The 19,488-nt window shown below is 35.7% G+C and overlaps 1 protein-coding gene across 1 annotated transcript in view; it reads left to right on the top strand.

Moving 5' to 3' along the window:
- The first annotated feature begins 4,433 nt into the window (after window positions 1-4,433).
- The window catches only part of si (sucrase-isomaltase (alpha-glucosidase)), a 75,884-nt gene continuing 60,829 nt past the window's right edge, over window positions 4,434-19,488 (top strand). Inside the window, exons 1-9 of the mRNA XM_034305154.2 lie at window positions 4,434-4,534; window positions 8,218-8,338; window positions 9,545-9,621; window positions 10,057-10,177; window positions 11,509-11,618; window positions 12,239-12,390; window positions 16,851-17,022; window positions 17,336-17,435; window positions 17,802-17,914. Coding sequence (XP_034161045.2) covers window positions 8,218-8,338; window positions 9,545-9,621; window positions 10,057-10,177; window positions 11,509-11,618; window positions 12,239-12,390; window positions 16,851-17,022; window positions 17,336-17,435; window positions 17,802-17,914 — 966 coding nt within the window. The 5' untranslated portion in view covers window positions 4,434-4,534. The remainder of the gene's footprint in view (window positions 4,535-8,217; window positions 8,339-9,544; window positions 9,622-10,056; window positions 10,178-11,508; window positions 11,619-12,238; window positions 12,391-16,850; window positions 17,023-17,335; window positions 17,436-17,801; window positions 17,915-19,488) is intronic.

Below are 19,488 nucleotides of genomic sequence, written 5' to 3'. Positions count from 1 at the left end.
CACATACTGAGCGCTCCTATGAACAGCTACCAAATGCAAATTCAATGCTTCAAATCAACTCCAGACCTTTTATCCCCTAATTTGTCATGAAATAATGAAGAAAAAGGCCACACCTGGCCATGAAACTGCTTATCAGTAAATTGTCCAATTACTTTTGAGCCTGTGAAAGTGGAGGAACTCTGTAAAAAAATGGTTATGATTCTGAAACGTGCAACATTTCTTTTAAACCCCTTGAATTAAAGCTGAAGGTTTACATTTCATCGCATCTTGCTTACTTCAATTCAAACCCATTGTGGAGGTGTACAGAAATAAAATTCCGAAAATTGTGTCACTGTCCAAATATTTATAGATCTGACAATTAGAGTTTTCATTCTTGCTAACCACTAACTTCTAGTTAAATAATTACTAGACAGTTTTCAGTGTGAGCCAAATAAGGATAGGGTTCGCTGCCTAGCCTAGGTTTCTCCCAGGGTTTCTGAGGGAGTTTTTTCCCTTGTTTCTGTTGCCTCAGGCATGCTCAATGTCAGTAGGATGCCCTTGGGACAGCTGTATTAAAAAAGCACTAAAAACGTAAGCCTTCTAAGTTTTACTTCTACATCACTTCATTAGTCACTTACAGACCTACAGATAATGCAATATAGATAAAATACACATCTAATACATGGATCTCTTCCAGAAAGCAGGTTTTGTCTCACCTTCAACTCTGAAGCTGCATTGCTCTCTGACTCAATGAAATTACCCTCTTATATCAGGCAAGGCCTCAACCCATGATAATCATACACCATCATCCTTACTGTCCTGTGGAGCCTTGAATAAACAGGTCTTTCATTGTATCCCCTTACACCCCTTGTAAGGACTTCCGGACCACACTTCCAGATCACAAATTCACCAGGAGCGTATCTTCTACACACAACACTGCTACACTCAGACCAATATACAGAACTTTCAAAGGCACAGCAGTTCTTTACGGCCTGGCTATCTAGTACAAAGTGGAAGCTACCCACACCAACAGACAAGTTCTCTGAGTTCCCAAACATTCAATTTCTTTTAATTGAAGGTGCGACCTGCACTCTCAAAATTAAGTTATGAAATAACTGATAGCTAACAACTGGTAGAAAGACCTTGCCTGAAGCTCCACCTTCTTTCTATTTAACTTCCTTTGAATTGTCGTCTTTCCCTTTTGGTAATACTTTAAGTTAATGTTTGCCAATAAAATATTTATAAACAAGTAATGCATGGTTTACTAATTACTTACTAATTATTTATATATTAGTAAACCTAAATTAATCATAAAATTTGATGGATTTTCTCTTGAACTATTACTCATACAAAAAAATTGGGTATAAAACACAAGTGTCTATTTTTAAGTATGTTTTTCGCATCTGGAAAATTAATTTTAGAAAAAGCAAAAATAAGTATCATTATTTTTGCCATGGATCAGAGATATATGTAAGGTCTAGAAGTGGTAGACAGTATAATGCAAGTGTGGAGGAGTCTTATTTTCTTCCAGGTATCAAAATATTAACAGTCCATACCAAAGGCAGATCTATACTCAGAAACAGCCAGACAAGCAAAGGCAACAACCTGAAAAACAATAACTACAGATAAATTATAAATAAATATTTCAGCAGATAAACTGTCAGTGCACATTTGTTGGAAAACAATACATCCATCAGCAAGATACTGAACCTGTATTTTTAAAATATATTTTTAAATGCACTGACTTTAACTTCCCTTTATGACATTACATAGCAAAAGTATGTAGGACAAAGAAGGAGCATGTAATGTCAAAAACAGGAACACATCCAATCTCAGGAGCAAGAACAATATCCACTTTAATAGAAACACCTGTGCACCTAGCTAATCAGCCAATCATGTGGCAGCAGAACAATGCATAAATTCATGCAGAGACAGGTCAAGAGCTTCAGTTAATGTTCACGTCAAACATCAGAATGGATCTCTGTGACTTTAACTGTGGCATGGCTGTTGGTGGCAGATGGGCTGATTTGAGTATTTCAGAGACTGCTGATCTCCTGGGAATTTCACACACAACAGTCTCTACAAACTCTAGAGAATGGTGCAAAAAAGCAAAATAACATCCTCTGTGCAGAGGGTCTGCAGGCTGAAACACCTTGTTGATGAAAGTTCAGAGGAGAATGTCCAGACTGGTGTGAGCTGACAGGAAGTCTATGGTAACTCAAGTAAGGACTCTTTACAACCATGGTGATCAGAAAAGCATCTCGGATTGCACAACACATTAAACCTTGAGGTTGATGGCCTACAATAGCAGAAGACCACATCAGGATCCACTCCTGTCAGCCAAGAACAAGAATCTGAGGCTATCATGGGCACAGACTCAGCAAAACTGGACAGTCGAACACTGAAAACACACCAGGTGATTTTTTTTTCTAATTGTGCTGAAAAAACCTACCAGACATTTGGATGGTAAACATTTTTGATGGTTTTATATATTGGCAAAATTTAAAAAAGCATACAAAAACTGCCAAAATAGCCCCAGACATTAATATAAAGCTTATGATTTGCCTTGCACCTCGAACTACTGTCAGAGCCGTTCTGTTATAGAAAAATTGATCATCACTCTCTGACCACCTTCAGGGTCAAAAATTAACACTGCTGTGGTATAAGGGCAAACTTTCTTAAAGTGTAACAGATGAGTGCTCAGTCAGCTTATTCTTTAAGCTGATCCTTATTAAGCTTATATAAATATAAATATATATTTAACCCTTGTCTAAACTTCATGCATTCTGCTTCATGCATTCTATAGCTCATTATACTCTTGTAAGAATGACCTGGTTCCAGATTTTTATTTATTTCCCAGTAACCTAATTAGAATACAGGACAACTTAAAAATGTTCTGCTAATGAGAGCTGGTAGCAGTTTTTAGAAATAAAAGCCACTGTTTTTTTGCTTGTTTGTTTGTTTGTTTTTTCTGTTCCTCTAAAAGATGAACTGCTGATTTATGAATCTCACTCTCTCCTCCATTTTTCTTCCACGCTGACACTCTGAACCCTGGTCCACCCAGTCAAATTCAGTTCTCATCCTCACACCTCACCCAAGCACTCAGTCTAGTTCCCATGGCTGAAACTGGAATTGGCAATTCAATCCTGAGTATTGATTCCTCCAGTTGGCACTACTTCTATTTGCGTGAAAGCTGCCTACCCAGCGTTTGGTCCATGTAGAGCAATCTAAGCCTGAATAAAAGTGCAGACACAAAAAGCCTTTGAAAAAATTGTCAATTGCTGGTTGTGCTGTTGTGTGTTATCTTGAGAAACAAAGCTGACTGAGATATAACAATATCTAACATTTTAGAAACTGGCTCATGTCAGACATAAGGTTTATATTGATCTGTAGTTTCAAAGTGAGATGAAAAAACAAGATGGGAAAAGAATGTATATTTTTTCAGCTAATGTTAGCCATGAGGTCATTGAGAAAGTATTCACCCATGTCGCAATGAAAACTATAAATTAGTTCTGGTACAACCAGATGTCATCATAGTCACATAAATACAATCATATACCTGAACTCTCTGAACAATTCATGATTATGGGCTATTTTGTGCATCTTCATGGCATATAATCCATTCCAACAATTCCAGGTTGTAACACTACAAAATGTGGAAAAAGTTCAAGGGGGTTGAATACTGTATCATCATAGCAGCACTGTATTATCATAGCACTTGTTTGACTTCAGAGATTTGCAGTTAATGTATGATAAATCAAAGAAATACTCTGTGAATAAATATTAGCTGTAAGTCAGCTAATATAATGTAATATAATATAATAGCTAATATAATGTCAGCGAATGTAAGCTGTAGCTGTTTTGTATAAAAGATATCCACATTTTTTTCTGCAATACACAATTTTCTACACTTCACAGAAGAATTTTCCATTTTCTCTTCAACTCACTTTATAATCCTTGACACACAGAAAATCTCCTCAGGCCTAAGGTCAACCTGTAGATCATAAATCAACCAGGCCTTTGTGAATGTGTTTCAATGGGTTGTGTAATCACTTCATTATAAAATATTTATTATGCCATGAGGACACATTATCTCAAAGCTGTATTAATATATTGCAGTTATACAATCACTTCAACTGGCTATCCCTGGGAAGCACTATATTGCACTCATTCTTTTGAAGCATTATTTTCTCATTATATTTATTAGATTTTAGAAACAATCACTTATCCTATTCTGAATATGGAGCTGAAAATGATCCAGAAGATCACTTCAGCCTTGTCTTTGCAAGATCCTGATAGAGCTCTTCAAGCTTGGAATCACTGACAAGCTGAACTTTTATAACAGCTGGTTATCATTTCGTAACTCTGCTGAGTTATTGCTGCAATCACACATAGACAAACCCACAAGCACGCCCCCCCAGCAAAAGATAAATACATCAGACTATCCTCCACTAAAGGAGCTTTAGAAGTCCAGGAGGAGCTCTCAGGAGAAACCGCTTCCTTCTTGTGTGGATTGCTGTGAGGAGTTACAAGCACAGCAAAGGGAACAGCAAAGGTAGGACTAAGAATGACCTCAAATCTTACTCTTTTAAAGTAATCCTATTTGTTCAATGACTATACATCTTTGGAGAATGAAAGAAAAATTAACAGAATATAAACATATGCAATGTTTATGTGCAACCAGAATTACTACAACTTAATTTAGCTAAAATTATCTTTAAACAGCCATGTTTCCATCTATGTTACAATAAAAGAGTAGGGCTACCATAATGGACTAAATATTTATAGCAGAATCATGGTTGAAAACACTCACAATTCAATACAAACCAACCCTACCAGTGGTTTTAGGAAGTTTGTGGGTAGCCCCAGTACAATGTTTGTGTTTTTATCCCTTTACAATGAAAAAAAAACCCTCCATCCCAAAATACATACTGTTTTTCAATTAACTCATGGGCAGATTGACAGTTTGCATGATTCATTTCATATTTAGTCCCTAACAAAAAATCATAAATCATAACAGTAACTGACCAATAAATATATTTTTAATATGTTGTTATTGTGTCTGACACTAGTTGATTAGATACACTAATTAATATTAAGTAAAACCATTTAAATATTATTTTTATATTTTTATATAATTTTAAAGTATCGAACGCTTATGAACTTGTTGTGACCTTTACAATTCAGTTTGATTAGGTACAAGATAGAATGATATATAATGGTAAATATGTAAGGCTGTATTCAGAATCAGTGACTGAAGGCCAAAAAAGTTACTTCAATATTTAAGCAGGAAAATTTGCATATATTCAGAGTTGGGTTATGCAGATATTTATGTCAATTTTCTGGGCGTGCTTTATATAGATTATGCAAATTACCTTTCTCTGAGGTTGGGAGATTTTTTGTGCAGAAGCATCTGAGACAGGGTATTTCAATAGACCAAAGTCATTAAAAACAAGCACTCACCTTTAAGCCCAACATAAATCAGAGACAGAAATTATAGACAAAGAAGGAAATAGAAATAAAAGGATATTTTCCTTTGCTGTCAAATGTAATACAAAGCAAAATAACAATATGCACAAACTACACCACAATAACATTCTTGTGTATAAAAAAATATACTTGTGAATAAAACATAAGCAATGTATAAGCACCATTTTGTCATTCATTCACACTTTTCTAGCACAAGCACATTTGTCTGCAATGTCAGACAATGTATGCGATCAGTATGAAGTGTATGTACATCCGAATGTGATCTGACTTGCCCACAAAGTTGGGATTAGACAGAAAATAGGTGGTTCGTAGCTTTTAGTTACAATAAAATTGTAGTTAGGTATATACACAAATATAAACTAACACATAACTTACTTAATGAATTTTTAGCACCACAATCTTTTATTCCAACATTTGGAATCATGTTGCTAGGGGCTTTACAACTAACACTTGAAAATTAAAATAAATGTTAAAAATAAAAATGACAATAAATATTGCCAGGAATTAACCTGCTGAAGTCTGTGACATTTGGTGTAGAGATTTGTTAAGCTTGAGTATCAAAAAGGGCAAAAGTAGTTGTAGACCTCTTAGAATTAACATTTAGACCCACAACATGATTCACATAAACTATCAGCAGGCTTAGAATAAAATACTTCTCTTATGTGACCATGCTTTGGTTTAATATTTATGCTTATTACTGTGTGTTGGTTTAACAAGGACAGATGCAAGGTAATGAAGTCCCCAATTACAAAATTTCAAAAATCATTCTCTTGCAAAACTTCCTTAATGTTTACTCATCCTCTTTGGCTCACACTTATTGGTCAATTTCCCTTAAGATGTGCATGGGTTGGTGAATGAGGCGAAAAATACATAATAATAGTAATAGTAAAAAGAAGAAAAAGAAGAGGTGTAGGAGCGCCCCATTTTAAAATTGACGTATGCTGGAATGCACTCCAAAATGCACAAAAAGCTTCTTTTTAGGTGTTTTGAATTCTATGATATTAAATGACAATCTCCGGAAGCCCTGCCCCATTCCCATTTCATGCTAGCAATGTTATGGCCCGCCTGCTCACTGTGTTTAAAAGATGCACTGACGCGGCACCTTTGCTTTCTGTATAGGAAAATGGAGAACGTTTTCAGTTCCCTGAAATTTTTCAGCTGAAAATTTTGACCTAAAAAATAACAAACAAGCTCAAAGTGAATCTAATACTTTTCAAATGATGTTAATAGTAATGATAATTGGACAAAGTTCTCAAAAAACTGGGAGTTGAGGCTTATGGTGGAAATGTTTGAATACAGGTCATCAGATGACCATGATTAGTACAAAATCCATGGAATTTTATTCCATCTTGGCTGTCCAAATGTGAAAGTCTTATCACATAAGTCACCCTGAGAAATAAACACTGTCCAAAGAGTGCTTTTTTCTAAAATATACCCCCCAGCCTAAGCCCATTTTTCATGTGTGATATAAAATACCCGAATTGGAACCAATATGGCCACTCTGTCTCGGAGATTGGCTGAAATATTTCTAGAAAACAAAAGAGTTTAGGCTATAGTTATGAAATATGTGAATCTACTACTGGGAAAAAAGAAAGAAAGTGTAAAGTGTACTGCATGCTGTACTTTCCCTCTGCTAAATTTCTCACTAAAAGCATGATGAACTCAGGAAGCATTGGCTCATAGGTGTGATCTTACAGATCAACTCAGAAGATGCTGTTTATTTTCATAAATCAAGCTCTCAACATTTGAAGAAAAAAGACACGACAGTTTATTTTTTATATCGACTGTGACTGTGTGCTTGTACAGTTAATACAGTGGGTGAAAAGAGACTTGGCAAGAATAAATTAATAGTACAAGATTTATGCATTAGGCATATGCTGATAATCAGTTATGAAATATTGTGTGATATTCAGCATGCACCATATTGTTAGGAGAGGGCTTTCTAGCTAGGAATGATTTATGCCCCCTAAAGGATGTCTGTCTCATACAGAAGGATTATGCTGCATTTGACTAAACCTTGTTACCTGGAATTCCCTCTTGAATAGCTGGGATAGTCTCCTCAACGCTGTGTTCAACACATGGCATCAAATCAATATGGCTGCCCAGAGCATCAGCTGTAAACAGAGTAGCACTTCTTTACTATTATGCTGTACATAATAGTATTTATTTTAGATCATACAGACATATTAGCTTGTTAAAATTATAACATTGACTATACAGTTCTCTGTTTTGAGGAGGTAAATATACACCATTTGTCAGTTAGCTGCTGGACTTTTACTAAAAAAAAAAAAAAACAAACATAGAGGTGTCAATTTTTTTGTTCCTCCACTTTGGAGATCAAACACATGGAGGCTGAAAATGATATAATTCCAAGTTCTGACTTCCTGCTTTTGTGTTGTTGAAATTCAAATGCAGCATTTTAATGAGATAATCTGTAAATAGAACTATCAATAATTAAGACAACAAAGACATAATTTTTGGGCAGTGTTTGTGCATATGTCTTGTTTTTGTTTCTTATTTTTCAAGGAACACAATGTGTCCTTCTGAGCAAGAGAAGTACTATCATTGTGCTTACCAATAGAATTGTCGGTTTTTAAGTACACTATTGGGAAAATGTTGTAAACTGTGACAAAAAAGTTTTAAAAAGTAATAAAAATATACATTTGAATTTAATATTGGCACATGCTTACTATGGAAATGATCAGTGTTTGATGATGGCTTTTATGTGTGTGTGTGTGTTTATATCAGATGGGGAAGAAGAAGTTCTCCGGGTTAGAGATAACCCTGATGGTGTTGTTTCTCATGATCATGGTTGTTGCCATAGTACTGATCGCCCTGATTGCCGTGAGAACAGATGAGACAACAACGAGTGAGTGATGCACATTCCTCATACAGTATCTCATGATTAACAAAATCATAAAGAATCTGACAAATATAAAGCTCTTATTGATTAGTAATAGCTTTCTATAAAATCCAACTAGATCACCCTGATGGCTTGATGCTGGAGATTGGATTGGGTTATCACAGAAGTGTACTATACCGTATTTTCTCTGATTCCTAACACTAAGACTAATACAGAGATGAATATGGTTCACTTAACTATAATCCAACTTAACCATTCATCAGCTAACTGATTTTTCTTACAAGCTTTCTGTTTCTTTCTTGGTGTTGATTTTTTTTCCCCTCATTTCTTTCTTTCTTTCTTTTTTTTTACACAAACCCTAATGACATCACAAATATATAGTCACTTTGCTAAGGTCTAATACGAGAAAATGATTTACCCCATTCTCCCTGACATAAACAAGCTGCCTTTTCAGCAGAGAGAAATACGGAGAGTTGATATCCTGATAAAGCATGAAGAACACATCTAGTCTGCCTATCATCAAGGGCAACTAATGAAGTGGGTCAGCTAAGAGCGATATTATTCCCAGGCAAACAGAAAACAAATGGATTCATAAGGGCATGATAAATCTCAGCTGAAACCACAAGGTCATGCTTATTATGACAGTTGTCACTCATAATCATAATTTGAAGCCTTGATGCCACTCTGGCTCACTGCTGGCTTAACCTGGACAGACAGTTATGCACCGCAGGGTTGTTGAAGACCACAGAGATTTGCATATTTTTTTAATGGACATTCTAGCTTGCCTGCTTAAAAATATGAAAAATGTTGTGCAAGCTTAATCTAACTTTATCCAGATGGCTCAAATCATGGGCTCTGACTCACAGCTGATTAACGTCTGGGTGCTGACTAGCTTTTCTAAAGAAAACTGATTATTATCTAATTATCAGAACATTAGAGAATTTGCACTGCACTGCAAATGAACATCAATCAGACTTTGCAAATTATTATTTTGGATGAATTACCTTTATTTATTTTTATTATTTATTTTATTACAACACCAACAACAACAACAACAATAATAATAATAATGCATTTTCCCAGTTAGTATACGTAATACACTCACATCCTTGCTTTTAAAAAATAAACCAATAAATAATATTAATGTTGAATTAATCAGAAAATTTCTAGTGGGCTATACCTTATCATCTTTCTTATTTTATATTTTAAAAGCACCATTTGTAGCGCAGTGTCCAGATATTGCCCTGGCTGAAAGAGTGGACTGTTTTCCAGACGCGGGTGCCTCTCAGGTAAAATATAATTTTTTTTTGCCTTAAAGTTCAAAACATCTTACAAATTCTACATTCGAAATGTACAGTAAGCCTGCACTACCAGTCAAATGAGCTTACATTGCTGAAAACAAAGTTCATTTTGTGTTTATAGAAAAAAAAGAGTATCAGAATGACAATTATTTGAACATTATTTCATGCAATTCACTTATTTCTTGCGTATCATGCTTATATAAAGTGCAAAAGTGCACATATCATGAAATATGAATTCAAAATAATGTTATGCTGTAATCTCCAACTTACTTAAATGATTAATAAAAAAGAAATTGTGCAGTTGTAGATCATAATGGAAATGCTAGTTTAAGGCATACACAGACCTCTGACACTATTTAGACTGACATATCTTATTATCTCTGGAAAATGATCTTTACTGGTTTTTGCTTCCTGTCCCTACAGCAAAGCTGTCAGGATCGTGGCTGCTGCTGGAGTCCACATGATCAAACAAACGTTCCTTGGTGCTTCTTCTCTAGCAATCATGGCTACACTGTGGTCAGTGAAAATCAGCCAAGTAGTACAAGTGAGTACTAAATATGTATTAGATATTTATATACTTATTAGGTGAGTATTGGGTAGTAAATGGGTTTAACCATATACATAAGAAAGTTAGATGCTGCTTTAGGCACTGTTATTAACAAGGGGAAATAATCTATTGATCTATTTATCTAAGCCAATGTACAGTAGGTTGATGAGGAAATGCCAGTCTACCCTGATATAATCAACTGTAACTTGCTTTATGTTCAACTTATTTTTGCAAACTTTGCTTTGTTACAGATCTTGAGCAAGCATTTTACTGCTTTCAATACTTTTAAATCTACTAACATTAAACACAGTTAACTGCAGTTGGCACAAATTACATCTGATACACTACAAAGCTAATATGATAAATTTTATATCTATGTCTATACCTATTATACTGTCAACTGACCATTTGTATATATCATATTCTGTGTAAATTGTGGAAGAACTTTGCTAAATGAATATCTGTAATGTATTGCGGGACTTGACTTGGCAGATCAAGTTACAGTAGGCTCCAAATATTACAGTAAGTCTGCAGCTACTACCAATGAGAATGCAGTGACAGCATGCAATAATGCTATGCAACAATAATAAAGATTACTGTTTGTATTTTATATATATGTATATATATACACACAGTAGATGACCAAAAGTTTGTGGACAGCTGAACATCACACCCATACGTGCTTTTTGAACATTAAATTTCAGATTTCCCTCTTTGCTGTTATAACTGCCCACCATTCTACAGGGAAGGCTTTCCACAATATTTTGGAGCATGGCTGTTGGGATTTGCCCATTCAGCCACAAGTGCATTAATGAGATCAGGCACTAATGTTGGATGAGGAGGCCTGGTGCATAGTCAGTGTTCCAATTCATCCCAAAAGTGTTCAGTGGGATTGAGGTCAGAGGTCTGTGCAAGCCACTTGAGCTCTTCCACTCCAAACATTTTAAACCATGTTTTCATGGACCTTGATTTTTTGCACAGAGGCATTGTCATGCTGGAGCAGGTTTAGGCCTCTTAGTTCCAGTGAAGGGAAATCTTAAAACTACAGCATACAAAGACATCCTATACAACTGTGTCCTTTCAACTTTGTGGCAACAGTTTAGGGATCCACATATGGATGTGATGTCAGATGTCAAAACACAAACTTATGGCCATATTGTTTATTAATATTGAAGTCCGAAGCACTGAAACAGCTGAGTCAGTTCTAAATAAAACTTTACAGGAAGAAAGATTGGAGACCACACATCCTAGCACTAGCACATCTGAATCTATATCCCTATAAAAATGTGTGTGTGTTTGTGCTAAAATGGTGGCACTCTATTTCGCAGAACTGGAGGCCAGACTGAAAAGACAGGACGCACCCTCTCTGTTTGGCTCTGACATTCTTGAGCTATCCTTCGTGGCAGAAATGCAGACAGAAAATCGCCTTCGATTCAAGGTATGCTTATTGTGTGCATACTTGTTTTGGGGACTGAATGTGTGTTTCTCCTCACACACACACACACACACACATACACACACACACACCATCATCGAAAGGGGTGCTTCTGCTACCAGCAAGTCTAGTCCTTCTTGTTTTTAGATTGTATGCCTCATAGAACTTGTAGAATATACTTTGATCACATTTGGATCAATGGCAAAATGTAATCAGTTCAACTGCTGTTGGCAAGGATAATTCCATTCAAATTCTACATTCAACTACTTTTGAGATAGTGCACTACCAAGAATTTCCTAGGACAGATGGACTGACAGACTGATGGAAAATTGACGAAAAACTTTCTGATTCAGAGTCAGAAAGTTTAGTCAAGTCAGCAACTTTGCAATAAGAACTAGGCCAAACACCTGTGCTTAGAAGACAGGTGTGTTGTACTGACTTCCAAATTGCTTAGTCTTCTTTTACAGAGTGCCCAAATTCTGCCAAAAAAGCTGATTACCTAGGCAGCCTGCACACAAGACTATATTTAAAGTCGCATGCTAACAATATTGTGTGTGTTGAATGTTAAGTTGTATCCTATAACTGATAATTGGCCTGTGCCTTCTTTATGCCTTGTTCTACAGATCACTGATGCAAATAATGCCCGGTTTGAAGTTCCTCAGGAACATGTCCAGTCTCTGTCCAGCTCTCCAAATGGACCACTGAAGTATGAGTTTGAGCTTCTCAAGAGTCCATTTGGAGTGAGAGTCCGCAGAGCGTCCAACAAAAAAGTCCTGTAAGTCTTTTTTTTTTTTTATCTATGTCCTGATTTTTCCTGTCCATCTCTCTTAGACTCAAATTGATGTCCAGAAAGCCATGGCTACATGTTTAGTGTAACGTCACCATCTGCATCCTCTGACATCCTCAGTGCAACAAAGAATTACTAAATATGACACATGACCAGTCTCAGGATCCATATGCCAGTTCACAATCTCTGGAATTTTGAGTAATTTTACCTGTTCACAATCACACAAGATCACCCGAACATTCATTCAGTCATTGCAGTCTTTCTCCTGGTTTTTATTAATGAAATATTGAGCCTTTTGACCATTTGTGCATCTGATACGTGGTTTTCACTCAGGGATTCTAGCTATGTCTAGTTTAGTTTCTTTGCTGATTGCATAATCTTGTGCCTGAATTAGGGTTTTGAGTTTACTTTCCCCTCAGTCACCCTATTTCCCACCTAAGTTGTGAGCTCAGGAATATTATTTGAAGAAGTAAACCCAGCATTTTAATTGGTCAAACAGAATCTTGGTATTTTTGGTTGTCCTCCAACATCTACTGCTGTGTTTATTTGGCCACCATCTCATTTGTCTGGTGCTATTACTGCATTGTATTTTGTATTCTTCTGTGGATTCTTTTCCCCCTTTCCCCTAGTTGATTGCCTCACCACTGTTCTTTTGGCTGGTTGTGCAGTTGGTCTTCCAAATCACATTTGATTTGGCTCATGGCGTTTGGCCTGGAGACATTCTTTTATGTGTTCTGTCGATTGTCGGATACAGACTTTGGTCTTGACTGGGAAGTGACTTTGATCTTGACTGTTCTAACATTGTTCATGAAGTATTACGATTAAGATTCAACTTTATTGTTATTGTGCAGAGTACAAGTACAGAGCCAAGAAATGCAGTTTTCACATATCTCAGCTTCCTAGGAAGCTGGGGTCAGAGCGCAGGGTGATACAGCACAACTGGAGCAGATGTAGTTAAGTACCCAATGTGCTCAAGTGCCCAATAGCAGCAGCAGCAGCTTGACAGTGCAGGGGCTTGAACCCCCGACCTCAGTGCCTAGAACCTTAACCATTCAGCCACCACTGCCCTAGAGTGTATACAGTGTATACAGTGTAAATGGTTAGTATTATCTGCAATACTCTGCTTCCTTGAAGAACACATTCCGCACGTTAAAAAGGTCTTTCAAAGAAGCAAAAAAGTGGTTCACATGAATGAAATCAAATTGCATATTGTCATAGAATTGTAGGTCTCCAAAACCACCAAAGACCTGCAGAAATACCCGGGTTGAATCAATTGTATGGCTCATTTGTGGACAAGCCATTCGATTACTCAAGAAAACATTCACTGCTGCACCTATTCTAAAGAATTCTGGTCTATCCTGTGTTCCCAGGATAGGCTCTGGATCCACCATGACCCTGAACAGGAGAAAACAGCATTATTGCTGTATTATTATTTTATGCTATATATCCCTGGCAATACAGAATTTTTATATTTATGTGTATACTCTATTGCAACTCGTTTGTTGTTTATTCTCAATTGCATGTCTCAATGACACATAGTCCCTTTCGGTATTTTTCAGTTTTAATTTTATGTGCATGAGAACACACATACAGTCTTGAAATTACCTGTGAATCACTGCTTATGACTACTCCATGTCAAGAGATAAAATAATAATGACAGTACTTAGCTGTCATTAATGTCGTGCTTCTGTATTTCACAACTGGGCTGGCTCATTTTTACGCTCTGAGCTCATTATTATGCATTATTTTAAAATAATAGGGTAGTTTGTTTGACAGTGGCATGCCAGTCAATGCCAGACTATGAGACACCATGATTATAGCTGTGTCACTCACATGCACATGCACACACAGTCATTAGAGGAGTCAGTGCTTCCAAAACCAGCCAAAACAATTAAAGCTTAATTATTAATGCGCTTTCAAAGCACATTCAAGGCACACTTCAAAGCACTGTGTTGTTTAGTAATGCTTATGTATGCAAGAATTCCACGTAAATCGAACGTTATTTACAGTGATTATACAATGACGGTACTTTGACCTTGAGTAATAATTTGTCACTCACACTTGCCTGTCATGGCTTTTACAATAATGGTGGCATGTATGAATAATTTGTGAAGTATTGTACCTTCCTTATCAAATTATATGATTTTAATGACTGTTGACAGAAGTAGGTAAAAAGAGTGCAACTGATAGAGCGGGTCCAAAAGTTCAAGAGTTAAATGACAAGAACTTTTTTCATCAGTTATAGATGAGATAGAAATAGTTATAGATAAGTAATACTATTAATTATCCAATAATTTATTATTAAAAACTGAGTATTCCTTGTATGATTCTAGTACATTAACTATGTGTTGTGTGTTATCTTCCCTGCTGCTTTTAAGAAAATATGAATTTGCCAATGTGCCTAAGTATGACTAAAGTATCCCCATGGCAAAGCACAATTTAGTTAATGAATCCTTCTCTATAACAATGACTGAACTACAAATAAATTAAAGCTAGCTTTGTCAGCTAACCAATTAAATTGTTGCTTTGAAGGAGAAAAAAAAGGCCTTTTTTTAAATATTGTACTCATGCTTTACGAATTTTTGAACTCATTTTCAAAATGAGTTCAAAATCCTGTTTGAAGAGATAAAACATTTAAAACATTAAAATATTTTAGAGAATGAAAACTCTTTGAATTTGTAGAGTACAAATAAGTCTTTATCTTGTGACTGTGACCCCAAGTGGGTAGCCTATGTGTGGTCCCTGGTATGTCACATGCATCCTCTGGTCATTCTAGTCAACCTGAGTGGACCATGAAGCCTGGCCTTGTACTTCCTTTTGTTCTGTATTGCTATGTGATGTCCTTTGGAACTAGTTGAGGCTGGACATCATGAGTGTTTGTAACATCCTGTTGGCACACCTGACCAGACAATAAGACACCACTCATAAATAGTGCAAATACAATACTATCAAATGCAATACTGACAATCACTCAAAATGTTAATACTGCTTCCTATTAAGGATTAGAATCATTCAGCATTCTGATACTGCTCTGAAATTGAGGAGGAGAAAAACAAGGGCCTGATATTGCACTCTTTACTGAGGGTGAAGATCACTCAAACTCACCACAGAGCACATAGGTTGCGATGAAACAACAATCAGTCTGTAAAATCTCCCAAAGGTACATATTGAACACCATGTCACCATTTCACAGGTGCAAGTGCCAATCTTCTTAGTATCTTCCAAGAGGGTGCCATATAATTTTATTGAAAAGTGCATCTTTATCAAATGGCAGCCACTTACACATAACACTTGATCACTTTCACTGGACATATTTGACCTGGGCATATTCTTATCTGCAAGAGCAGGCAGGTTGATTAGTTTATTGATATATTATGGTGTCAGTATCTTTGGTACAACTACTACATTTGTCTACACTGTTTCATGCTAGAACTCTGGATCCTAATACGGACACTGTTTTCTGTTTTCTGGCTGATAACATGCAATTCGCAAAAATTGCAGATGTATTATAAAATTCCAAGGTAGTCTTAATACCAGTCTGCAGCATTTTCAGTGCAACTGCTGGGCAGTGCTCCTGCTTTACTATCATCAGACTGATATTGAGTTAGCAGCATTCCCTGAAAGTGAAACAATTTTGTAAACTTTGCTATTGGTACTTGGCAAGTAAATAAGCAAACAGGAGTACCCCACCCTGGAATGAAAGGAAGTTGAGGTAATATAAAACAGAGATGCAAATTGAAATACGCAAACTAATTTATGTATCAAAGCTGTGACAATTGGGAGAACACAGTAGGGGCATCTGAAGCTTTAATTTCTTGTGCAAATTGTAGTAAAAATTTGGTCATGTTTTCTCTTGATTGCTCTCCTGAGCACTCCTGATCAGCTGACCAAGTAGATTAGCTCGGTTTAAGTACAGTTCAAGTGCATTTTGGCACAGAGACTTCTGGTGTGATGTGCAGTGAGATGGTCACATAACACTGAGCTCTGGCCCTCTTATTGGACTTGATTTTCTTCAGTTTGTGATTCAGAAAATATCCTAACATCAGATATCAATATCTGAATAAGCTAAACTGAAAGCCACATTACTGAAAATGATACTCTACTCAGATTCCTAAATGGTGAAATAAACATTAATGCTAAGAGCATAGATACATGTCTGTAAAAACAATACAAGGAAAGACAGAAGTTGAAAAAAGTGGAAAAACAAAGTATGGGATAACTGAACACTGGGCAGTTAAAGATCGGCAAAGGACCAGGCAATGCCCTCATCCACTAATATTTTTTAATTCTCCCTTCTAATATTTGATATGAACATTAAGTGAAGCTCTTGACCTGTATCTGCATGATTTTGTGCATTGTTCTGCTGTCACATGATGAATATGTACCTATGTATATATCGAAATGTAATCTCCTGTTTCATTTATATAAGATGTTGATATTTCTCTTAGCTTTGATACCAGTATGGGACCGCTGGTTTTTGCTAACCAGTACCTGCAGCTCTCTGCCAAACTCTCTTCGGATAACATCTATGGACTCGGTGAGCACGTCCACAAGCAATTTCGCCATGACCTTGACTGGAAGACGTGGCCTATATTTACACGAGATTCCTTTCCCAATGGTGTAAGTGGACTATATACACAGAGTTTGGTCCTAACATCTAAGTCTGCTACTAAAAACTGCTCTAACTTCATCAGTTATCAAACTGATATAAATAAATGTAAAGTAACTTTTACTGACATTAATCAAAAACATAGTTTTGTTCAGATTGAAATCAACTTTCTTGTATTACTTGGCTGAACTAGTCTTGTAGCTCCAGTGCAAAACTAAAGAGGCAACCATTCCTAACCATATAGATTGTATTTGGAGTAAGAGGTGCATTGTTTTTTGGGTTTTTTTTGGTTTCTTAAACAGTCGTATCTCTGTTTTTTTTCAGGGTACTCACAACCTGTATGGTCACTACCCCTTCTTCATGTGCCTGGAGGATGAAAGTGGCAAATCCTTTGGTGTTTTCCTAATGAACAGCAATGCAATGGGTAACCAAATCCCAACACTCTAATGCACCGTCATGCACCATAATCAATTTAAAAGCCTAGAATATTAGTATATTGATCTACTGCCTAATAAACTGGCAGCCCTGCGTAGAGCAGGGTCCAACAGTACTAGTGTACTTCTTCCAAACTACATTTGAGTTGAAATTAAAGTGTACAGATTTCCGCTTGAATTTATGGGTATTTGTATCCAAATCAGGTGTTTTTTTTTTCTTTTTTTTGTGTTAATATATGGGCCAAAAGTAACTAATATGAACATAATTTAAGTTGTAAATTTAGGTGGTTGCAGATACTTTGCAATCAAGGACTGTGTATCAATTTAATGTGTTGTGTGTTGGCATGTGTTTGTAGAGGTGACTTTTCAGCCAGCACCTGCGGTGACCTACAGAACGATTGGAGGAGTTCTGGACTTTTATATCCTGATTGGCGACACACCAGAGGCTATTGTACAGGAGTTCACAGAGGTACGATTCAATGCGAATAATCAAATATGGCCGATCAATCACAGATTCAATCAATTTGACTTGTAGGCTTTACAGCTGAATTGGTCATGAACCTATCAAAAAAAAAAAAAAAATTAAAAGATCAATTGTTCAATAATTCGAACTTAAATTAACAGACACAACAAAACTTTTGAACTCAATTTGCAATTTCCTATAAAGTAATTTATATTACTTTATATATACTTTATATATTACTGTAAATTATACCGCTTTAGTGCTAACTCAACTCATGGATTTCTCATGGAATATTAAAATGAACAATAATGAGCTGTAACGTTCAAGGATATTTGTTATGCCAAGTTCATGATAAACATGACAAAGAGTACTATTGAGATTTTGTGAAATCCAGTCATTTTATATTATTGGCATTAATTAATTAAATAATAATAATAATAATAATAATAATAATAATAAAGTAAGTGAGCCAAAACAAACCCATAAATTAAGACAAAAAAAAAAAAAAAAAAAAAAACCTAGACATTCAATTATGACAAAAGAAATGCTGCCATAAATGGAGGACAGGCCAGTCTGTCTCCACATAGCCATAAGCTATAAACAAATGCCATAAATAGATTTAGTGCTCACATATTATCATTAATATTATACAGTATAATATAATATATTGTATATTATATATAATATAATATAATAACTAATATAATATGTTTATTAGCATGTAAGTGAGTCAAAATAACATCCACTTCTGCCTTTCAGCCTTTACCCTCATGGTTCAATTATAGTGCTCCCAGCTGACTGTGCACTTGAACTTTTATGGTGTTTTGGCGGCGTCACTAAATGCAAATTAGCTGTGTCAGGAATGCGCTTTGCACTGAAACTTTTGTAAATCTGGGGGAAAATGTTATTTCAGTTTGTCTTATGCAAATATTTACATATTCCTTTACTAAAAGATATATAAATGAGGTCCAACGTCCTCATTCAGTGTAGTTAAATGTCTTTATCTTTAGTTAGGGAAATGCTTTGTATCACATTTCAACAATCCAATTATTCGAGTTCTCATGTAAAAAGTATACTACAATATCTTAAATCAGATTACATCGGGTATCATATTTCAATAAATACAATGCCTCATTTGATCTTAATAATTGAGTTATCATCAATCTCATATCTTAAATTTTTCTATCATTTAAAAGGGTACCAGACTAAGAGAGAAAGAGAGAGAGAGAGAGAGAAAGAGAGAGAGATTTTACAATATATGAAGCTCAAAAAAGGACACTTTGTTATTTGCAATTTGTTACCATAAACACTTTCAAATTGTTCGCTGGAGTCACGTGTAGAATTGACCTCAAATCAGAAAATAAATCAGTGTAGCCTTTTGTGACATATTTCTGCTATTTGGCCATTAAAAGAATTTACAGTTACAAAATACTGTCCTTAGACCGACAGCTTTACTACAAATACTAATGTCATTAAGTTATTGAAACACTACATGCATGTAAATGTGCTCAGTGAAAAAATAACAAATAATCTTTAGATATTTTTGTCAGATTATTTCCATTTTGTGTTAGGACATACTT

Source organism: Pangasianodon hypophthalmus, chromosome 6, assembly GCF_027358585.1.
Source record: "Pangasianodon hypophthalmus isolate fPanHyp1 chromosome 6, fPanHyp1.pri, whole genome shotgun sequence".
Lineage (NCBI taxonomy): Eukaryota > Metazoa > Chordata > Actinopteri > Siluriformes > Pangasiidae > Pangasianodon > Pangasianodon hypophthalmus.
Note: the sequence above shows the minus strand (reverse complement) of the source record. Positions and strands in the feature narration are given on the sequence as shown.